This window comes from Hippocampus zosterae, chromosome 7 (genome assembly GCF_025434085.1).
Source record: "Hippocampus zosterae strain Florida chromosome 7, ASM2543408v3, whole genome shotgun sequence".
Classification (NCBI taxonomy): domain Eukaryota; kingdom Metazoa; phylum Chordata; class Actinopteri; order Syngnathiformes; family Syngnathidae; genus Hippocampus; species Hippocampus zosterae.
This window is the reverse complement of record NC_067457.1, coordinates 83,947-106,142: the sequence shown is the minus strand read 5'-3', so window position 1 is coordinate 106,142 and position 22,196 is coordinate 83,947. Positions and strand designations below refer to the sequence as shown.

Genomic DNA, 22,196 nt, shown 5'->3' with positions numbered 1-22,196 from the left:
TGCCAACCCCCCCCATATTGTTTGTCCGGCCTCCTTGCCTTGCGCGGCTTCCGACTCGATCGCGTCGCCGCCGTCGTTTCGAAAAGGGGCGGCCCTTCGACAGCCGCCGCTCATTTCGGCTCCGCGTCAAAGCCTCGTGATGCGATGGCGCCGGTTGTTTTTTATTTAAATCATCCGATGAAAAGGGGAGGCGATTAATAGCCAAGATGACCCGGACAGATGTCTGTCACTTCAGCACCGCAGACGGGACCGGCTATTTCTTGAGACCTGACTGAAAAAGATTAGAAAGCCGATCCCTCGTTGATGCGCCTCAATTCTTGCCGGAGAAAACGGCATCAATGAGTTGTGGTTCTCCACTTAGCTTAGCGTAAGAACCCAATTCAGTCGAGCGAATGGAATTGGGAGTTTCCGGCAAATTCATCGGCGTGCGCGGCATGGCCACCCACGGTGGGGGTGTGGGGGGGTGCGCGGATAAACGTCAGTAAGCGGCGGCCCTATTTTTGTCTTGTCCATCGTCTGTCCACATTTGTTGCTCCACCGTTTTTGTTCAGACCTCTGCGGCCAAAGGCGCGACGCGTGCCGTCGGTTCGTCCGTCGCCGGTGCCGTTGTTTTCCACGCGCTCGATGAAATTGCCTTTGGCGGCTGTTAACGTCCCACCCGTTTGCACTTTTTGCTCGTAAGTCAAACGGCAAGCGAAAATCGCAAAAGGTCGTCACGGGGGTCAGTTTCGCGTCCCGGACTGCAAAGCGTCGCACGTGCGGTAGCTGCTTTTGCGACACGTACCGCAGAGCGTCTCTTTCGCTCGGTCGTCGAACCGCCTCCCGGGAACTCTCTTCTGCGGGCCGGCGCGTCTCTTTGAACATTCGACCCCGCGCGCGCATGCGTCCATGCGTCCTCCCCGGTGTCGTCAGAGAGCGATGGGGCACCGTCCTGCCGACTGACAGAAGGTTGGGGCGGGGGGGGGGGGGGGGGGGGGTCATCTGTTCCATCTCAGGCAAATAACAATAAGCCCGGGGCCGGATTCCGAGCGGCTTTCTCTTTGAAATGGGAGAGCGGCGCACGCGTTACAAATAGATCTCGTTTTATCTTCCGGGCCAGGCCCATGGAAAAATGATTGCAAATACCTGCCGCGCTTGATCTGGAACGCCGCGATAGGTTAGGCCCGGCCGGGAACACGAGGGGCTCTAAAATAAGGCGTCTATTACGGGAGGGAGTGGAGATGGATGGGACGGAGCGGGAAGGGACGGCGACGGGGGGGTATTTTCGGCGGATGGGACCGACCCCTGCGAAAAAGGGCCCGCGGCGAGGGCTCGGGGCCCAGCGTCAGCTGTCGCGCCGACGCCGCGCGGGTCCGCGCCGTCCGACGCCGAGCCGGAATAGAAATAGCAACCCCCCCTGCCCCCCGCCCCCCACTCTGACGCTCTCCGCTTGACCGATTTTCGCTGGCTTTTGTCATGGACCGCCTTGCAAAAGTCGATTCCCTTTGGGGCCGCGCACACTTTGGCCTCCAAATTGGATTTGCGGGTGTCGGCCGGTGCGTTTTCACGGGATGATGACGTTGGCAGCTGAAATTTGAGCTGAACCGGTCCTCCCATGAGAAGATTTTCTACCCAAGAGGCTGAGCCCGCTCCTAAAATTGGCGTTTTTTGGGGGGGGGGGCTAAACACACAGATGCCCGCGTTTCTCCTTGCTATTCTTGTTTGCCGCAACATAAGCCGGTGAAGACGCGGCGGCGGTGCCTCGGCTCAGTTTGCGATGAGGGCTTCCCTTTCATCCAAGTCCAAATGAACTTGAGCGCTTCCCTGGTGCTCGTTGGTTTGGTTTTTGAAGAATTGGGCCTCTTGTCTTTCATTCTGGGGCAGCATTCGAGACCGAGGCTCTCCGTCGAGATTCGCTCGGTCCCTTTTGGGCGCGGTCTCGAGTCTGAGTTTGCTAAGAACGTCTTGACAAAGCGCGTCTGGGTCGGCCGGCGTCACGGATGTTGTTTTCTTCTTCTGTGTCAGGGTTGATTCCAGCAAGATGACGCGCACCGTGAGGGGGGAGCGGGGCCAGCAGCCGAACTTGACCCGCAAGTCCGCCGGCCTTTCCTCGCCGAGCGCCGCTCGCCGCCTCTACCGCAACTTGTCTGGAAAGTTCCGCGTGAGCGCCAACCCCCACTCCTCCGCCTGGGAGGACGGCGTGCCGTCGGGAGACAAGGAGAGGCCGCGCTCGAGCGCCGCGGTGAGTCCCGGCCCGTGTGGGAATAGAAGCAAATAATCACGGGTTCGAAACGAGCAAACGTTTTTTTTCTTTGTGTCCCGCCCGCAGAACAACGAGGCGCTCTTTGAGGCGGTGGAGCAGCAGCGGTCGGACTCGGTGCGAGCGCTGCTCTCCCGGCGCGGCTCGGGGGAGCTGGACCTCAACGCCCCCAACGGCGAAGGCCTGCTGCCCCTCGACATCGCCGTCATGACCAACGACGCGCCCGTGGCCAAGCTCTTGCTCCGCGCCGGCGCCAAAGAAAGCCCCCACTGTGAGTCCTCCCGCGCCCAGCCGCCAATTTGTCGTGCCAAAGCGCCGTCCGTCTTCGGACCGGCCGTCGGGGTCCGCTCGCTCCCGCTCTCTGCCGCCAGGCGCCCGCTCCAATTGCCCCGGCGAACGCGCCGGCTTGCCCCGAGTAGGCCTTTCCCGTTCACGCTTAGCCTTAAGCTAGCGGCGATAGCCAAATGAGCATTTGGGAGTCCCGCCCCCGACGAGGCAGTCCCGGCTTGAACCGACCTTCACGCTCGCGGCCCGGCCGTTGCGTTAGCGGGCAGAGTGGAAGCGCGCGCCTTTACCAAAGCTCCGAGCCACCCGTCGAGGAGACGCGCGCAATCAAAGGGCCAGATGGACATTTTGACACAGAGCTTTAAACTTTCTGTCAACAGTGGAATCTCGCGCTCAACGGCGGAATCCGCTGTGAACAAACGCGGGCCGCGCAGACTAAACACAGACTCGCGGCGGCCCGAAATACTTGGCGGGCGAGGGGCCGCCAAATGGAGGACAATCCGCTATTGTCTCCCCTCGGCCCGACGCCGGCCGGCCTTTCGGAGTCGCTCGCGTCGCCGGCTCACCGATAAAAAGCGGGCCTTGGCGCTTGCCGCCTTCCGTGGGGTGTCGCATCTCCTCCGAGGCTCTTTTGTCTTGATGACTTTGGGGTGACAAACAAGCGATTGTGACGCCGCGCGTTGTTTGAGTCAAGCCGCAGCCCCTCTGAGACCAAACATTCCTCTCGTGGAGGCTCTTTGGCGCTGCGGTTCATGATTTAAATAGATCAAAATGTTCCACCACTTTTGTGGAGGGGTGGGGGGGTGCGGGGGGTGAGAGTTTAAAAAAACCAAAAAGCCTTAACGCGGCGACTTAAACGTATGCGTCTGGCCAGCATTTTTTTTATTTTCCCCACGAAGAGCAATTTTCTCACCCGGCACTCTCGCTTTTCTCCGTCTGGATGCAAAGCCGGCTTGAAATATTTGTGCGCAGTCACGTGATCCGGTCGAGTTCAGCGGTGAGCGGAGGCCCGTCGAGCCCACGTCTTCCCTGGGACGGGCGGCAAACGTGACCTCGGCGTCTCGCGGCGGGTGCCGCTTTCCAAAATGACCGGCTGCCGAATCTCCAGCCGGTTTATTCCGGGTGACGATTGATCCGTTGCCGAATCCTCCTTTTGTGTGTTTCTCAGTCGTGAGCTCGGCGTGCCGCGCGCTGCACCTGGCCACCTTGGCGCAGGAGGCCGAGCGGCGCGTGGCGGAGCTGCGGAGCCAAGTGCGCGGCGGGGGGCCCGGAGAGCCGGAGGCCGAGCGGCCGGAGCCGGAGCGGGAGCCGGAGCGGGAGCCGGAGCGGGAGCCGGAGCGGGAGCTCCGGGCCTGGGAGCGGCGACTGCGGCTCTTCCGACGCATGCTGGCGGGATTCCGGCACGCCAGTAAGGACCCCGACCGCCCCCGTGTCATTTTGCCGGCCTCTGCTGTTTTGCACCAGGAAAAAAGCCAAACCAAAGCTCAAATCCTTCTCCAAATGCTGCCGATCTCCGCCCGCTTTTTTTGTTTTTAGAGCTCCCGGAGCCTCCTGGCGCGGCGCGCTTGTCCGTCGGCGGCAGCGGCAGTCTCACGCTGGATTTCCAGGAACCGCCGTGCGTCGACTCGGCCGTGGTGACCAAATACAAAGGTCGGGCGCCGTTTTGCGACAAGACGGCCGGCGCTTTTCTTTTTGGGACCGACGCCTTCCCCGCCCCACGCCATGCGCTTTTGCTTTGTGTTTGCAGTGAGCTGGAGCACCACGCCGTCCTTCAGCTGCGTGCTGGGGGAGGCGGTGCTGGAGGACACGGCCGCGTTGCGCTACCACATCACCGGACTCGCCTCCGTGAGTTGCGCTCGACCGACGACAAACCGAAACTCTGGAGAATTTAGGTGTCCCACATTATTTAAACACAAACGTCTCCAAAGTCCATTCGATCAAACGACCCGCTGAAGTCGCCACCGCTCCGACCATTCAACCCAAGACTTATGACCTGGCACCCCCCCACGCCCCAAAAAAACAAAAACCACCCCACAATTGGGGAAAGGCCAGTTTGGGAGCAGCGCAGATGGCTTGGGAGCTTTTGAGAAGCAACACTTGCCAACCTGCCACCAACAGGCTCAAAAGAGCGGCTCGGTCGACTGCCGTCTGATTTACGTCGGGCCCGTGTGGACTCGCGGGCAGTCCCGGCGGCCGTTTGTTTGCGGGAGAGCCAGAGAGGGAGAGAGAGAGAGAGACCATTCTTTCTCCTCCCGACAGCCCGGCCCCCGAAACTCACTCGCTGCCGTCACGTGGCAGGGGTCAAGGCGAGGTCAGGAAGCGGCGGCGGCGGCTCGGGCATTGCTGTGGCCGAGAAAGGGAAGGATGGCGGCAAAGACTCCTTCAGCGCACGCGTGCGCTCATCAGGAAGGATTCTCTCCTTTCATCCTCATCCGATTTGCTTGACAAAAAGCCTCAATGGCCTTTCGGCGGACGGCGCCAACGTGCTTGCTGTGACTGACAACCTCGATCCTTTCTGTTCATTGAAATGATGGGATAGCCAAATCCTCGACTGTATTTGTCTCTCGATGGACAAATTCCCAATTAATTAAAATTAGGAGAGGGAGAAAGTAGAAGACCAAAAAAACCCCCCGACAGAAATCAATATCACTGTACTGTATGTGTGTAGAGAGCTGCAAATCTGAAAGGAGAAGTAGCCAAGCAGCGTTTAGCGTGCTCACGTGATGGGTGCGCTGTGCTTTCAGGGCACCCGCTACTTTGTCCGAGTGGCGGCCTACAACATGAAGGGCTGGGGACCGGCGCTGGCTTCCACGCCCGCCTCCGCCGTTCCTTCCAGTAAGTCTCCCTTTGACACCATCTTCCGCTTTCCTCTCGGTCCGCCCGCTTGGGATGTTGATTGGCGTGATGCGTGGACATGTGGCCATTCTTGCTTGGCTCCCACGTTCAAAGACGCTAGCTCTACTTTCTATTGCGGCGAAACGGGCTCTTTTTGGAGAAGCAACAGCAGTTGAAGGTCGTAAAACGATTCGTGTAAAAAACGCCCGCCGTCGAATCTGGAAAAAGAAGAAAAGAAAAACGAGAGGTACATTTTTTCACTTGTCACTCGCTAATTTCCAACATTAGCAAAGAGAGGAAGGTCTTGCGACTAGCTAGCGAGCGCGCTCGCTCGCTCTCGGAGAACAGCACGCGGCAAAGTCACGTTCGGCAATAGTCGAGGCGTCGAGGGCGTGGCGGCACACCCGGGGCACGAGCAAAGGCCTTTGTCCTCGGCGGCCACGCCCCGCGCCGTCTTTTGGAAGAGACCCGGGCTCCCCCCCCCCTTTTCTTTTCCACGGCCGTCCGCCTTCTTTCCTCCCGCCGCGCGAGCTAATTTCGACGTTGCGTGTTTGCCTTTTCCATTTGGGCCTACCGCTGGAAATATTTGCACGTCTGCGCCGTAGCGCGCGGCCTCAACAGTGGGGGCCTTATGCCGGGCCGCGGACGGCCATTAAAGGGCCGGCTTGTCCCGTCCGGACGGGCACCTTTCCGGGAATAGAGCTCGCCGTGTTCGGGAGCCGCTCGCCCTCCGGGGGGCTCTGGGAGCGGCAGTTGGGGCGAGGGTGGCTTTTATTGCCGACGCATCCTTCGGGGAGCGAGCGGGGGACGCAAAGAGGCCGGGCGCGCTCAAGGGGGGGGAGCGGCCGCGGGTTAGAAAGAGCGCGTCTGTCCGTGCGATCTCCAACGCGGGCCGAGATAGCCGAATAGATTGGCGCTATTCTTTTCGCGGGACGTACAGACTTGTCATTGATGCCTTGAGAATTGTCCTTTGACGACTTGTGTTTTGATTGCTCGGGGAGGCGACGCCGTCTGCCGGGCGAGCGGCTTTCCCTTTATTGTCGAGGGCCCGCCAAACGTCTGCCGAGCGAATCCTCCAACCGGCTGCGTGAAAGGGAAACGGCGAAAGAAAACAAAACTCGTTTCTTCTCATTTGACGTCGATGTTGAGGCTTTGGCGTCGTGGCTTTGCGGCGCCAACGACGGCAACCTAAACCGCCGGCGGAGTCGGATGCGCGATTTGGCCGACGAGCCGTCGATATCTCACGGCCGGATGAAAAGCGCCGCTCGCCAAATCACCGGCGCTCTCAGTCGGGACGTCTCGAAAGTCGCGCGGGCCGATGAACGTCAACCGGCAAAGCTGATTTTCTCGAGCTCCCTCTCTCGCTTGCGCAGGTTGGCGGGACGTGGACGGCCGCGCTCCGCGGCAGCGAGGCGCGAAGGAGGCGCTGGACCGGCTGCTCGCCCAAATCGATGACGGCCATCGGAGCCGCGTCTGCCAAGGTAGCCGAGAACGCCTTTGTTAGATTTGTCCCAGCACATTGAATGAAAGGGCGAACGAGGCCCGGACTCGTGCCGGCAGCCCGGAGAAATCGGGGGCGGCGGGCTCGTCGTTTCCACCCCAAGGGAAAATCGGCTCTCTCGCGCTCCAGAATGAGGGCATTTATTGCCTCGGAGTGGCCCGTGGGGCAAGAGCGTGATCACCTGGGAGGGAGGGGAGGGAATCTGGGCGGGGTGTCTCGTGAGTTGGGAGGTGCGCGATCTCACAAACAGGCGCCCACACACACGCGCGCCTCCCTCCCCATCTCACCTCCAAGCCACTAAAAATAAACACGTCCCCGCAGACTTAACTGACCTCCCTGTCAGCGAGCGGCGAAGGGTTAAGACGCACACCCGCGCGCACGCCAATGACTCCGGCTCCTCGGCTCGCGTGGCCGTAGCTCAACACGCGCCGCGCTCCAGCGGCTAAAGTATGCGCAGGTAAACGCGCGCGCGGGCGCAATTGGCCTCCCTCTGGGAATCGAGAGCTCGTGGTTCACTGAAGGCCCCTAGTCCGCCGCCAACCGTCAAATGGTGGCGCTCCGCCGCAGCGTACCAAAGAAAAGTCCCAAAAGGTGGCCCTTTGAGCGCGCCGTTCAACATGTAGGTGACAGACGCGTCGGGACGCGGCTCTTCATTGGCTCGTCAGCGTGCGCCGAGCGCGATCTGATGGACGGAGTCTTCTCGTCTTTGCAGAGCAGTGCAAAGCGCCGGCGCAGGGCCGCAAGCATTCCGTGTCCAAAAGCCTGCGTCACCTCTTTCAGACCAACAGCAAGTTTGTCAAAAGTTTGAAAAGGTAAATGAGATTTGGACGAAGGTGGAGACGCGTTTTGAGCCGCCAGCCGCCCGGATCGCTTTCCTTTGCAGGGGTCTTTATCTGACCTCCATCCTGTACCGAGACGACAGCGTCCTGGTGACTCCCGAGGACCAGATTCCCGTCGTGGAGGTGGAGGATTCCTACCCCAGCTCCCTGATGCAGGACTTCCTTTGGTTTACCAAGGTACGCGTACGGCCAGCCGGCCCAACGGGCATCTCGGCGGCGCAGAAAGCAAATGGTTTTCTTTCTCCCCTTTTTTTTTCCTTCGGCCCGTCAAACAGGTGTCCCACCTGTGGGAGGAGATTCCCCGGTTGCAGCGGCATCTGGATCCCGCGCAGGCGGCCTGTTCCTGCGCCCTGCAGACGCGCGCAAAGATGCTTCAAGCCGTCGGCCATCTGCAGGTAGGACCCCCCCCCGCCGCTCGGGCCGGGAAGCCGCCTGGCTGACGCCCGGCCGTCCCTCAGGGCGCGCTGGGAACGCGGGACCTGGGTCAAGTGTATTTCGAGCCCCTCAAGGACAAGCACGGGAACGCCCTGCTGGTGCTGCTGAAGGACGCCGAGGCTCGTCCCAACCCGGACGGCGCGCGCTGGATGCGGCTTTGCAAACTGCAGCTCCAGCGCAAGTCCCTTTCTTCACCCGAGGAGCCCAGCGCTCTGGACGAGCTGCTCGGCACGCTGCACGTAGGTGACGGCAGGCTTCCTCCGCCCCATCGGCTTTCTGTTGAATGAATAACAGGCCCGCGTTGCTCGGCGTCGTACCCCCCCCGCGTCCTTCTCCTTCAAAGCTGCTCGAACGTGACAATCGTGCGCGTCTGGGATCATCCATAGGAGAAGCTGGCCTATCACCGGCGGAGCAGGAAGCTCTTGTCGCCGGGCTTGTACCTGGGCTATTTGAAGCTGTGCACCTCCGTGGAGCAGATCAGAGCGCTGGTGCCTCAGAAGCTCCCCAACGTCCTCTGTCACACCAAGATAAGGGACAACCACAACGTCTCCAGGTTGGGATTCCTCACTCAGTATGGTTTTTTTTTTGTTTTCTTGGTGTTTTTTCCCTTTTTGGAGTGGTGAATATTTAGCGTGCTTGTGCTTGTGCCTGTTCCAGAGAGGAGTGGCAATGGCTGCAGGCTTTGGGCTCGCCGATGGCCAGCGGCCCGCCGCCCCTGCTGCGCGACCTGCGCGGCGCCATCGAGGACCTGACGGCTCACGTCGACGTCCCCGCCGACCAGGTCGGAGCCCGGCGTCCTCGCCGCGGGTCGGACCGGACTGCTCGCGAAATGGAAAGCCGGCAAACGGGCCTTTGTGTCGCTGGCCAGGCGCGGGGCTTCCGGATCTACGCGCGGGAAGTGTTGGAGTTTGGGGAGCGGGTGTCCTTCCTTCTGCTCCTCCCCCCGTGCGAAGACGTGTGCGCGGCCCCCGGCCAGAACGATCCCTCCTGGCCCCGCTGCGGCTTCCTGGCCTTGCCCCTGCAGATTTTTGAGCTGGGTGAGCACGCGTCCGCTGACCGCCGCGTCCGCTGACCGCCGCGTCCGCTGACCGCCGCGTCCGCTCTTCTCCCCAGTCCACTTCGAGGCCTATCGGCCCGCTTTCATCGGCCAGTACTGCCGGGTGTCCGCCCTGCTGGAGCTGGAGTCGCTGCTGTCGCAGCAGGCCCTGCGAGAGGCCCTGTCCGAAGACGAGCTCGCCGCCGCCAACGAGCGGCGGCGGCGGCTTCAAGAGCACCTTCGGGTACGGAGGACCGGCGCTCGGCCGGGAGACTTTCGGGGTCTTGATTTGTTCCGCTTTGCTTTCGCTGGCCGCCAGCAAACGGAGGAGGTGTGGCGCGAGGCCCGGTGGATCGCGGAGGCCTTGCGCTACGCCCGCGACAAACAGCCGACGGGAGGCGTCTCCGTCGGCGACTTGATGGACTCCTCCGAGGAAGAGACGGCCGGCAAGCCCGACCCGGCGCCCTCCCCGTGCCCCTCGCCGTCGCCGGAACCGCGCCGCAAGCGCTCAGGTCCGAGCCGGCTCGGGAAAGAACCCGGACGTGGGGAAAGCGGGGCCGGGTCTCACCCTCCTTTCCGCTCTTCGGACTTTGCAGGCCCGTCGGACGAGGACGGCTCCTCCGAGGTCTTCCTCGCCACCGACAGCGACTACGACTCCAGTCGGGCCCAGAGCCCCCGCGAGCCGGAGCCCCGCGACGACGACGACGACGGCGTCGGAGGAGGCGGAGCCCCGGGGGACTCGGCGCCCGACGTCCCGAGCGGCCGCGGCCGCCGCCCGCCCGAGCTTTTCGACGGCGACTTCATCCCGCCCAGTCGTCAGATCGAGCTGTTACACGTCACGGAGAAGCGGCGGGCTTTCCGCGTGCGCACCAGCAGCCTGGAGTTCCCCGCGCCGGCGTCGGCGCCCCGCCGGCCACGCTCCCGCCGGGCCTCTTCGCCGGGCGCCTCGCCCCCGTCGGCGGAACGCGGTCGCCGGGCCGAGCGCGGGCCGGCCCGCCCCCCGCCCGCCCGGACGCGATCGGAGGACGGCGGCGCCCGACGGCTCCCGTCCCCGCGGGCCGCCGGCTCCTGCGCCACCCTCCGAGTCTACCCGCAGTACCGCACGGGACTCCCCGAGGAGACCAGCGTCCAGGTAACTTTTCTCGGGGTTCCTTGCAAATGTCGAAAAAGTGTTGATGACGACGTCCCGCGTTCTGGCTCCTAGCTTTGCGTGAGCCCCCGCACGTCAGCCGGGGAGATGGTCCGACTGGTGGTGCAGGAGATGAACCTGGCGTCCCGGCGAACGCTCGGCGGCGGCCTCGCCGACGGAGACGCCTTCTACGGCCCCGAACACATGAAGCACTTTGGCCTGGTGCTGGTGCTGGACCGGCGGGAAAAGTGGCTGCGGGACGGCCTGCGCCCCCTGGAGCTGCAGAACCCCTGGCTGAGGGGTAAGTTGTGCGTGCGCATGAAGGCCTACTCGCCGCTGGCGCTCAAACACGGCCGAGCCACCGCCGTCTGACCTTTTCCCTCGCAAGACTTTTTTGCTTCTTCTTCCGGACACCAAAGGAAGGAAAGGAACGTGGCCCGCGCTCAACTTCCCCGGAAGACACTCGTAGCCCGGCGTCGTGGACGCGCCGTAGCTCGGTGGGCCGCTCCCCCGCACGTCTTTCATCTCCCCCTCGTCCGACACGCCGGCTTCTATTGATCGTCGCGATCGTTTTGGGGCCGTCGCGACGATGGTTCCCATCGGGCATATTGAAGTGGAGGGAGAGAACGATCGGACGGGAAAGGGCTCTCCGGAACCCCCGCCTTCTACCCGCCGCCGTAACTCAAACGTGGCTTCTCGTACAATTTTTTCCCCCCGAAAAGGAAACCAAGCAACCGGCAGCTTAGCATTTCCAAAACAACAAGCAATACTCGTGTGCTCGTTCTCTGCAAGGAACAAAGCATCTTCCAAGAACGCCGTTCTTTCTCAGTCGCGTCCGGCCGCGCCCAAGAGCGCTTCGCTCCTTTGATGTGAGCCGCGGCGGGAGCGCGAGGTCGGGAAAGAACAAAAAGTGCTCACGTGCTTCTTACCGTATGTCGGAGAAGAGAAAAAAATGCTTTCCAAATGTGGCTTTGGTTTGAACGTTGGCTTCTTCTCCCGTTTTGTTGTTTCGGGTGCCGTTCATGTTTATTTTGTTTTTTTAAATGAGGGCCCACGTCAAAATAGTCAAGCGGCCGCCGCGAACGAGCGTTGAATGTATCGTGTGAAAAAGAAGCAAGACGAGAGGCCGTGTTTACAAGCGGCTCCGAGTGGAGTCGGGAAGCCATTTTTATTCGACAATAAATGAAGATGGCCAAGCAAAAACAGCCCGCTCACTTTCTTCCATTTTCTCATGGCTTTCTCACAAAGGTTTTTTTGAACCCCGAAGAACCCACTCGGTCAAATTTGCCCCCCCCCCCCCCCCAAAAGAAATTTTTCTCCTCAAACACTGCCCTCCGATCCCAAAGGGATCCTAAATTAGGATGAAAGCATTGAAAAAACCTCAACCTATAGCAGCCATTTCATGGATAAGTCCTTCTTTTCCAAAGAAGAAAAGACTTCTTGGCTTCTCCGGGGTTAAAAAGTATTTTTTGGGGTAGGGTGGGGGGGGCGATGTGAACACTTCCCGTGTCGGTCTCAAGTGACGCATTGAATGGCCTTTGGGCGTTCTTTCGATCCATTGTTGAAAGTGTTGCGCGTGCGCTCATGGCGGTTGCGTTCAAATGTTGGCGCGTCAACCGGCTCGCCCCCCCCCCCCCCCTCCCACACACTGCGCCTTTAAGAGCAGCCCTCTGCTGTTTATTGACAGTAACTTAAGAATTGTACTGGAATTCTGGCACCTCCTAATTTTAAACCTTCTGACTCCCCAAGGAGCCGAGTTAAAAATATCTGGCCGGCATAGATCTGAGCAGCTATTGAGCAAAGCCCCTTCCAACCAAAACAAAGCGACGGAATCATGTCGTACGTGCGAGTCCGGCTCAATGACTCGTCACGATAGCGAGCGTATCGACGACGGCTCGTCTGGCTTCACGGCCCAAATACAAAATCGGGCCGCGCAGATCTTGACATGGAAGGGTCTCTCCGTACGCCGCTTCTGTGCAAATGTCAGTGTCAGTTTGCACGTGGGAGTCGCCCAATGTCTTTATGAAACGAATGTTTTCCCGCGACGGTCGGGTCGTGACTTTCCACCTCGGCGGCAAAGCGCGCGTCCCCATCCTGCCATCCTGCCATCCCGCCTCCCGCCATCGCGACTTACTGGCAGATTTGCGAGGCCTATTTGGGCGCGCGTGCGTGCGCGTGCGCATGCGAATGCGGTGGGTGGGAAAAGTGAAGGCTGCCACCGCGGCATCAGTCATTTCTCGAGCCTCCCTCGCTCCCTCCCCGGGGCCCATAAACCTTTAAAGCACCTATAAAACACTCGGCGAGGCCTTTTTGAAGTTTTTATGAAGATCTGGCTTCATTGTTCCCAAGAGATGAGCCCCGCTCCGCCGGCGCCTCCGAGCTTTCTGGAGGTGCCAGCGAATACGGGAGGGGGCGGGGGCTCGTCGGGTCTGGGTGCGGGTCCCGGGGGGGGGGCAGGGGGGCACGCCGGAGCCTGCGTCTTTACGTCCCACCGTGCGCGCGCGAGAGGCGGCGCGACGACCCCTTCGGTTCATTGGGACAGCCGCGCGTCCTTCGAGGAGCGGCCGCGGGTCGTAGCGCCGGCGGGAGGCGCGAGCGCGCACGTGTCGCGCCGCGTGGGCGTCGTCGTCTGCTGCGCGTGCGTTCGCAGACGAGGACGGGGCCGGCAGGTCGCGCGCTTTGTTGTTTGAAGCGGGGCTGGTCCGGCTCAATGGATGGAGCCGGACCCCCCTCCATCTGTCTGATCCGCCGGCACCGGCGCTCCCTCCCAAATCCCGGCTCCGACAGACCGACGCGCCGGCCCCCTCAAAGGAACAGTTGGCAAACGGGACGGCCCATTAAACGGGCCCACCAGCAGGGGCGCGCGCGCGTTTGTGGCCGCCACCTGACGCCGGCGTGCGGCCGTACCTGCACACTTGCCTGCAACATCAGCCGCGCCACTAAAGCGTTTGGGCCGCTTCCAGGGTCGGAGACTTTCTCACTCCAGGTTTTGCTTGGACGCCCAGGTCACGTTCAATTTCATCCCCGATGAATCCAAATCTCCAAGAAGAGGGAGGGGGTGTTTTTTTTTTTTTTCCATGAGACTTGTCGGTTCCCTAACAATGAACGAGTTTGGATTGTTTGCAGATGTCAACGCAAGTCAGTTAGCCGGAACAAAACGGAGGAACGCAACATTCGGAGGGGTTTGAAAACCGCGCACCAGCACGCATCCATGTTCACCACTTTGTGCGGCAGATGATGTCATGTCTTTCTGGAAACATGGGGGGGGGTGTATTCCTTTGGTCTTTTTTTCAGGGCGAGCCTTTGGACCACGGCAGGATTGACGGGACCGAGGCAAGAGGCCCAACGCCTTGGTGAGCACTCGCTTGCACACGCACATAGCCGGGGGGGGTACACGCAAACAGTTGCTTCGCAAGTGAATGTGGGAGCCCGCAGCCAGCCTGACACAAGTTCAACAAGCGTGTTCGCACCCGGGCCCAAATAAACGCGTGCCTAAAAATAACAACGCATTGTCACGTCGCCGCGCCAGTTTAAACACACGCGCGCACACATGCGCGCTTTCATCCCCCCCCCCAGCTGTGTTATTGTTTTGAAAATATGATTGCGATGATGAATGGGGGGCGCGGGGAGGGGAGGAGGGGCAAGCGCCGGGGCCCCCGCCATTGTCCCCGAGCGGTGTGAGCCTGTGTCCATAGCTATAGAAACTGGGGCCACGCCGGGAAGGCATGCTTTCATCTCCGCCGCGGGCTGGCCGCTGCCAATGAGGGCTCAAATCAATCCCGTGGGGGTGGGGGTCGGGGTGGGGGCGGGCGCAAACACGCACGCCGAGCACGTTCACCTGGGCGACAGATGCCGTGGGTGGGAGACCGGCGGTGGGTCACCGGCAGCCATTTTTCCAGCCCCAAATTGTTCCAATTCCAATTGTTTGGGGCGCAAGATTTTTGGGCTGATGCCACCGCAGAGGCCGTTCGGGAACGTGCGCCCAAAAGCGGCGAGCCGCCCACGTACGTCTTTTTTCAAGGCCATAAATCGTTCTGTTGAGACAAGAAAAGAGCTTTGTCCATGTTGCTTTTGGTTTGTTTTCACTGTGTGGCGTTTGAGCGTTGTGACGCTTGCTTGAGGTGTCGGAAAAGGCCGCCCGTCCCCAAAGAGCCGACGGCGGTGAAAGAAGCTCGAGCAGATGATCGGCACAAACCACAATTGTGATTCTGTTTGCCTCCGCGAGCGCCGCCGCCGCCAGTCTCCGCTCTCAATGGCTCCTTGTTGATCCGACTTCTCCGTGAGTGGCGCTCTTTCTTTCTGTCCGCCGCTCGCGAAAGTTAGCGTAGCGCGCGTGCGTTTCACGGCCGCCGGCCGTTGCCCCGCCATCGCCTCATAGAGGTCTCTTTTGTACGTCTGCCGCCCCGAGAAAGTTTCCGCGTCGGCGGCTCGGCGGGGATTGATGAGGTCAAATCCGATCAACTGTCCGGCACGCGTACGTACGCGCGCGTGCGCGTGTGCAGAATTGAACCCAAAAAATTGAAACCAAAGCGCCCGGAGCCGCCGCGGAGCCGCAAAGACGCGGTGGCCGACTTTCCTGGGCTTTGTTTTTGTTCGCCGGTGCCGGTCTGCAAAGTATCTTGGCTCCAGACTCAACAGAAGGCACATGCCGCGGCCGCGGCCGGGCGAGGGAACATCTGTCGCGGTCGGCGGCTGCGGCCGGGCGCTTTTGTTTGGACGCCGCGACGACGGCGGCGCGACGGCTTAGCGGTCGCACGGAACGCTCGGGCTGGCTCGCGTCCTTCTTCACTCCCCGGCGGTTCCTTGCCAGCCCCGACGCCCCGGAAAAGGCGACGGACGCGTTCCCTCGGAACGCGCGGCTCCGACTCCCACGTGAGCTCGGAGAACAGACCGTGAATGGCGCCGATTGGCTCCGATCGCGCAGAGTCGCTTGTCCGCCGTCGTACGCGAGCGCCATCGGACGTTTCCTTGACGCCGCTCATTGCGTTTTTGCGATTTTTCCAGGTGCCGCACGAATGAGCTTGAGCGCTCTCCTCCAGATGGCGTCGAGCGCCCGCGATCGCTGCCGACATCGTCAAAGACGACGCCCCCGCTTCCGTGACCGTTTTGAGCCTTCGGCCAAAGGTGAGCGAGCGACAAACGGTCGGCGCGACGCGACGTAAAGGCCTACGGGCAAGCTACGCGTGACAAAAGCCCAAAAGCCCCCCCCCCCTTGCCCCCGCTTTTTATCTCTCCGTCTTGCCCGCTCTTCCCCTTTTGGCAACAGTGACTCCATTGTGGACGATGGGAATCGGGCAGCGGGCCAATGATGTCACGGTGCCATAGGGAAGCCCGGCGGCAACGCCCTCCCGCCGTGGCGCTTTTTTTTTTTTCTGTTGTTTTCCGGAAGGCGGCGATCAGCTTAATTCCGCCCTCGTCACTCCCGGCTCCAGGGCCAGGGGTGACGAGGGCGGGGGCGCCGGGAAAAGCGAGATGCGAGCCGCGGCCAAAAGGGGATGATTGTGCGGACGGCTACCCGAGAGCGGAGCGCTCATTGCCCATTCGAGGAAAAGCGACGACGTGAAGTCATTTGACCTCAACCACCTGCTATTCCAGGGCAAAGTCCCCCCCCACCCCTCTTTGGTCTGAAAAAGGCGTGATTTGCGAGGCCTAAAACGATTCTAGCAGGCGGACCGTGAAACGGCGGGACGTTTTTTGCCACGCCGTTCACCGCGGCGCGCGCGTCGGCGTTGGCTCGGCGCACCGCGGTGAATGGCGCGACGCGCGGCCCCCGGCGAAATGTTTCGGCGCCGTTTTGAACGGGCTGGCGCGCTCCTCTCCCGCGTGATGGATGGCGCCCGCCGGCCAGCGAGCCGCCAAAGACGCGACGAGTGCGAATGGCAAGGCGAGCTTTTCTCCGTTCCAACGGCATGGAAACTGGACGAAACGCCGCCGCGCTTTGGAGGCCGTTGCGTCAGGCTGGCGGAGGGCTCGCAACCGCTTGGACCAGCGCTTTCGTCGACCTCAGAAACACTTTGATGCTGTTTACTGGCTATTTTGCCCCCTGCAACCCCCCCACAAAAAAAGAGATAAATAACCGAGCCATCGTTTTGAGAAGGAGGCAAAAATGTAGAAGCGGCTTGAAACGTAGCGTTAAGAGACAGATTTTTGACAGGCTTCCCGAGCCATCTGCTTTGGGTTAACGCTACGAGACGAGAAGGGGGTGGGGGGGGGGAGAGAAGGACTGAACAACATGGAAAGGGCGACGGGGGAATAGAGAGAATGCAATATTGACAGGCAAGGCTGGAATGACATTGATTTGTGCTCCTAGACCCCCCCCCCCCCCACTTTAAATTGTTGTGGGATGGGGAGAAAAATCCCACAATGGCTGCAATGCAAAAAAAAAAAAAAAAAAAGGGCTTGTGTTTGTGAAGTTGGAGTTGCAAATATTTGGGAGTGCCGCGCAGGCGTAATTAGGGGGGGTGGGGGGTGACGTTACTGTTGCAACAATTTTCCACAATTGAATTCCTTCTCTTCTAGTCAGGCATTCGTTCCTCGGAGAAGCGATGCTGGGCGGGGTTTTTTTTTTTACTCCTCGCACAAGCCGTCAGTCTCCCCGCCACCTCCCGTGCGGGCATAGCCGGCCGGTCTGGCCCTGCCCGCCCCTCGCCGTGCCCCCGTGCCGGCTAAGCCCTGGCCGGCACCTCGGCTAGAGCCCTTTGTGTGCGGTCGGAGGGGGGGCTCGAGTGTGCGCGTGCGCGCGCGTGTGTCGAGCATTGGCAGCCCAAGGGGGGAGGAGGGGGTCCTATCGGCGCCTCGGGGCCGCCGCATTGCGGCGCGGCGCACCCTCGCCGTGCGCCCTATTGAGACCCGAGGGAGCGTGAACAATCGCCCAGTCCCAGTCCCAAACCCCGTCCCCTTGTTGTACAAGCCCAATTTTCCGGCCGGCTTCCCGGCCCCCCGCTTGTCAGAGGTTGACGGCCTTCGTTAAAGCGAGCCATTCGGCCCCCCCCCCCATCCTCCTCATCTCCTCGTCCCGGCCCAACCGTCGTCGCAGACGCGATGACGCCCCTCGCCAAACGGCACCAACAAAATGACGTTTGCGTCTTGAACGGCTGTGCGCTTGGTGACGGTGGTTGAACGCGCGTGCCCCCGCTCTCCTGATTTTGGAGGAACGCGCCCGACGCCGACTCCCAATCTTGTTTGGTGCCCCGGGGCGACCCGGAGGGAGTCCTGATTGTTAACTTCCCGAAGGAACTTGGACTTGTGAAGTATTGCGGGATCCTCGGCCGTACGAGCCCCTCACTCCTCGGCTCGTCGTGAGATTTGCTGAGGAATGGGGGAGGCGGGTAGGTTGCCTAACACCCGCGGAGGGCACACAATGGACACCCGGCGTTCTGCGTTCAGCGGCTCAGCCCGACCGTCCCCATTGCCCCCCCCCCCCCCCCCCAAATGCAAGTTGTCCTTTAATTCCAAAGCGCATCAGGCAAAGTCATTCCCCCTGCCGGATGAACGCCCTCTAGTGACCAACCCAAGAGCGTCCTACACGGGGGCGGGCCGGGACGGCCCAAAGCACTCAAGAAATGGAGTCGCCAAGCGTCGGATTTGAGCATTTCAGCATGGCAAAAGGTCTGGCTGGCCATTTATAGCCCTTAATTGCGCGCCTATTTTGTGACCTCCGAGTTCACCGGGGCCAATTCCTGTGCGGATCAAATCCTGATGAACAAAGGTGGAATGCGAGGCGCCCCCCACCCCCTAAACGTTTCTGCCATCCATCCATCCATCCCTCCGTCCATCCATTCATGGCTCCCCGTATTGAAACCATTAGCGCGCATCTCGGCGCTCCAGCGCAGTCGCACTTGAAAGTCGAACGCGGCTGAAAAGTCATTTTGCGCCTTGCGAGGGGAGGGCTCGGCGCGAGGGGCTGGCTGGCCCGGGGGCGGGCGCTCCCCCGTGACACTCGCTCACGTCGGAGGGGCATATTTAACTTGGGAGCCAGCACCCGCTCGCTCGCAGTCACGCTCACCCACGCGCGCCGTGCGCTTCGGCTCAGAGGAAGGGGCGCTCTCTCTCGCTCGCTCGCTCTCTCTCTCTCTCTCTCTCTCTTTCTCCCTCCCTCCCTTCCTCCCGCCCTCCCTCCCTCTGGCGCTCCCGCACGCAGTCGCCACTCGCCAAGCGGGGGAGCTTCTGCGGTAGCCGCCGGAGCAGGAGAAGCGGGATTTTTTTGCTGGCCGCCTTGCGCGTTGGTAGGACTCTCGCCATGCGTGACGAGGAGCTTCCCCGCGTGGGCGCCACGCCTTGAAAAGGGCAACGCTCAACTCTTTGTGCCTGGGATAATAGGAGCCAGCTATATTTGGAGCCTTCTCCGGGGGAGACAAATGGGCTTTTGACCCACTGGAATACTTCAACTTTTGAATGCGTGTGTGAGCGCAAGAAGAAAAAAAAAAAAAGAAAAAGGGGGCAGAAGGAGCGGGGGCGGCGGCCCGGGGTAGCCCTCATTGCCGGGCGCCTTTTCGTAAGCGGCGGTCGTCGTCATCGTCGCCGCAGCGGTTACCATGGCAACCCGGAGGACCCCCGAGTGAATCCGAGCGAGTGGCGGAGTCCAGGCGTCACCTCCCGAGCTTCGTCTGGCGATTTCTCCCCAGGGAAGGCGACGGCGCCGGCGGAGCGCCACGCGCGGTGGGCTTCCGAGCGCCAATTGATGAAGTGACGAGCGTCGGCGACCGCGCGCGCTCGAGTCCCGCCCCCCCCACCCCCTCCCCGCGACATGGGCGGCCCTCGGCCCCCGCCGCTGCTGCTCTGCGTGCTGCTCTGCGCGCACGCCGGCCTGTGCCAGCACTACCTGCGGCTGCGGCCGTCCCCCAGCGACCACCTGCCCGTGTCCGACCTGAAGGAGGACCCCGACCCGGACTACGACCCCCGCGAGCAGGACCTGTCCGAGAGGACCCTGAGGAAAAAGCTGGGTAGCCACTTTGACCCCAACTTCATGTCGGTGGGCGCGCCGGCGGCGGCGGCGGGCAACCACTCGGCGGCGCCGGACGTCAGGCCGCAGGGGCCCGTGCCCAACGAGCTGAAGAGGCTGGAGCTGGGCGAGACCCCCTACGGCAAGCGCGTCAAGGTGGGCAAGAAGGCGCGCAGGAAGTTCCTGCAGTGGCTGTGGACCTACACGCACTGTCCCGTGGTGTACGCCTGGAAGGACTTGGGCCTGCGCTTCTGGCCGCGCTACATCAAGGAGGGCAACTGCTTCTCGGAGCGCTCCTGCTCCTTCCCGGAGGGCATGTCGTGCAAGCCCGTCAAGTCCGTCAACAAGATATTCTTGCGCTGGTACTGCCAAGGCTTCCTCAGGCAGAAGTACTGCACGTGGATTCAGGTGCAGTACCCCATCATCTCCGAGTGCAAGTGCTCGTGCTGATACGGACGCGCGCGCCGGACCGCTTCCCGCTGCGCCGCCGACTCTGCGCGGAGGAGGGCGCCGGAGGAAATCTATTTTTTTATCTGCCCTTTTCAAAAGTGCCAACGGTGTACATAAGCGGCTACTTTGGATTTCCGCCCCCGATTCCAAGCAGGACCGTATTTTATTGGCGTTTTGGCCAGAAGGGGGCGGGGGTCGCAGCACCTCATATGGTGGACGAGCTTCTTTTTTTGGGGGGGAAGAGACATTGCCCATGCGTATGCTCCACCTCTCCAACAGGTGAACTTTGTTTTTTCAACTGACTGTTAATTCCCCGCAACGCCGCCCAGAGTTTTTCTATCATCTTCATATCGATATTAAGTTGGAAAAAAACACAAGAAAAAAAAACTGAAATTGAGGTGAAAGATTATATCAAAGCGTGAACTCAGCTTTTTTTTTTCTTTGAGGAATACATAGTATATTAGAAATGAACAAATCTGTACGTTTTATTTATTATTTTAACGATTGTGAGTATAGAACGTAAGGACAGAGACTAGCGGAATATACCAGCAAAAAAAAAAAAATGATGGGAGATGTCTATTCAAATTTGCCCCCAAAAGACGCAGAGATGAACAGCTGAAAACAGTGTACATGTTGTGGTCACCTTTGGAGCAATAAAGTCCATGTTTTCATCCTGCATGTGCTTTTCGTGTATGTCAATGTGGTCATCCATCCTGTGGGGAGGGGGGGACGGGGGCCTTTCTGCACGGGCTGGCTGTGGGACGCTCCGCGGCCAAAGCCAGTGCAGAAAGGTTCCCCGTTTACGATGCTGCGTAATGCGCGCACAGCTCGAAGCAGAAACCGGCATGCGACGCGGTGGTTGGGGCAGGGGGCGGGTGGGTGCACGCTCACCCCCAGCCGTCCCGCCTCTCCGACGTCCGTGCGCCCGAGGTGTTAACGTAACGGCTCCAATATGATGCAAACGTTTGAAACGGCGTCTGTCTGCAGGCTCTGGCCGGCGCACGCAAGTTCCACTGAGGTATTTGGAGACCGGCGCCTATTCTAGTCTGACCACCCTGCGCCGAGGGGAGGGGCGGGAGGGGGGGTGGCTGCTGGCAGAGGAGGGAAAAAAACAAAACCAAACAAAAGCCGCCAAACATTGCTCAACCCCCCCCCCCCCCCTGCCCTCCCCCCTGCTCTAACAGCGAAACATGAAAGAGAGACGAGCTCAATGTGGAATGACTAAGCGAGCGACGCAATCGCGGCTTGAAATAGACGCCGAAAAGCTTCGAGGCGCTGCGGGACGCGCGCGGAAAAGGCGCATTTGCGGCCTCGATTTGACACTTGCCGCCCGGTGATTGTGACAGGGAATCTTGGGGGGGGGGGCTGGGAAGAGCGACGGCAGCGTGCCAGTTGGAAAAAAAAATGAAAGAAAGCAAGGGGGAGGCAAGAGGGGGCGGTGGGGGCGGGCCGCTTTCCTGACTGTCAGCTTCTTTCTTGCAGTTTTTTTCAGAAGCGCGTCGGTGACTCGCCGGCGCCACTCGGCCGCCCCCTCTCCAGCGCGCGGAATGAAGCCCTTTGGCAAACGCCGACCCTTTCAGCATTTTAGAAGCGTGTGAAAGGCAAGACGGGCCGCCGAGGGGTTTTGCAATCTCGCAGCCTTGGAAAGGGGGGGGCAAACGCCTCGCGAAGAAGGCCGCGGCTTGCGGCCGCGACCGAGTCCGCTCGGCAGACGTTGAGAATCGCGGGTTGACGCAAACCTTTTTGGGCGGGAGGGGCCCCGGGCAGTCGACCGGTGTCCGCGCACCATATTGGCCAAAAAGCAAGATTGGATTGGATCGGCGCGTCCTTCCAAAACAAGCAAAACCAAAACAACGCGCGCATCCGCAAAAACGAGACGGCGGCGAGGCTGCGTGGCTCCGACTCGGGCCCATGGCGGGAAAAGCCTGTGAGTCAGCGCGGTTGAGGTTATCGATGATGACGGGGTATTAGATGGAGGGCGGGGCGGGGGGGGGGGGGGGGGTTCTGACACACGCAGACCACATGAGTTATGTGTCAGAATGTCGGGGGGGATCGTCTTCCGCCGCGCCGTCGTGTGCCGGCGTGTGCCGGCGTGCGCCGGCGTCAAATATTCCAGAGCACTCGGGAGGCCCAATGACCAAAGTAGCGAGATGAGCGGCAAAAGTCGAGGTTGGCCAATGTCCGTCCCCCAAATGTCCCCGCAGAAGCGTCGGCCGCTCCCCGGTGAGCATCAACAGGCCATCCGCTGGGCGTCTGCCAGTTGTTAGGCCAATGAAGCCGCAAGTATGCCTGCCTGACGCTCTTTCTTGGCTTCCAGGACTCCGCCGGACGCTTGCTTTGGGAGATCCTTGATTCCGCGTTCCTCGGGGGGGGCGAAGCGTGGACGCCCGCCAGATCAAATCCCGCGAAGCTGACCGTGCGACAGCCGTATCCCACAAAGAAAGGTAAGTTGCGTTTGCGTGTCTGTGCCCCCCCCCCCCCCCCCCAGTCAGAAGGCATGCTGTAA

At 61.0% G+C, this 22,196-nt stretch overlaps 2 protein-coding genes and 1 long non-coding RNA gene across 7 annotated transcripts in view; all 3 read left to right on the top strand.

Annotated features, from left to right (window-relative positions):
- Positions 1–13,637, top strand: part of LOC127603218 (ankyrin repeat and fibronectin type-III domain-containing protein 1) — a 31,826-nt gene extending 18,189 nt beyond the window's left edge. For 4 of the 5 annotated variants that reach the window (XM_052069333.1, XM_052069331.1, XM_052069335.1 and 1 more), the window contains 18 exons: positions 2,005–2,221; positions 2,309–2,510; positions 3,693–3,932; positions 4,061–4,174; positions 4,272–4,369; positions 5,269–5,359; positions 6,733–6,840; positions 7,573–7,672; positions 7,744–7,876; positions 7,975–8,094; positions 8,158–8,373; positions 8,521–8,687; positions 8,792–8,915; positions 9,003–9,171; positions 9,248–9,414; positions 9,490–9,682; positions 9,767–10,302; positions 10,375–11,012. In XM_052069333.1, coding sequence (XP_051925293.1) covers positions 2,005–2,221; positions 2,309–2,510; positions 3,693–3,932; positions 4,061–4,174; positions 4,272–4,369; positions 5,269–5,359; positions 6,733–6,840; positions 7,573–7,672; positions 7,744–7,876; positions 7,975–8,094; positions 8,158–8,373; positions 8,521–8,687; positions 8,792–8,915; positions 9,003–9,171; positions 9,248–9,414; positions 9,490–9,682; positions 9,767–10,302; positions 10,375–10,671 — 3,292 coding nt within the window. In that variant the 3' untranslated portion in view covers positions 10,672–11,012. Of the gene's footprint in view, positions 1–2,004; positions 2,222–2,308; positions 2,511–3,692; positions 3,933–4,060; positions 4,175–4,271; positions 4,370–5,268; positions 5,360–6,732; positions 6,841–7,572; positions 7,673–7,743; positions 7,877–7,974; positions 8,095–8,157; positions 8,374–8,520; positions 8,688–8,791; positions 8,916–9,002; positions 9,172–9,247; positions 9,415–9,489; positions 9,683–9,766; positions 10,303–10,374; positions 11,013–13,425 lie in introns of those variants that run through there. The other variant, XM_052069332.1, reaches the window with a different exon arrangement.
- Positions 13,638–14,134: 497 nt separating this feature from the next.
- On the top strand, positions 14,135–21,675 carry LOC127603347 (uncharacterized). The gene is made up of 3 exons (XR_007963032.1): positions 14,135–14,578; positions 15,304–15,423; positions 21,183–21,675. It is a non-coding gene; the product is annotated as an uncharacterized LOC127603347 (long non-coding RNA).
- Positions 17,491–20,366, top strand: nog2 (noggin 2). The gene has a single exon (XM_052069501.1). The coding sequence runs from the start codon at positions 19,046–19,048 to the stop codon at positions 19,688–19,690; it is 645 nt and encodes a 214-aa protein (XP_051925461.1). The 5' UTR covers positions 17,491–19,045; the 3' UTR covers positions 19,691–20,366.
- Positions 21,676–22,196: the final 521 nt, after the last annotated feature.

Bases quoted from the DNA above. Each gene is read 5' to 3' on its own strand.
- nog2 (XM_052069501.1), top strand. From the start codon at position 19,046: ATGGGCGGCCCTCGGCCCCCGCCGCTGCTGCTCTGCGTGCTGCTCTGC.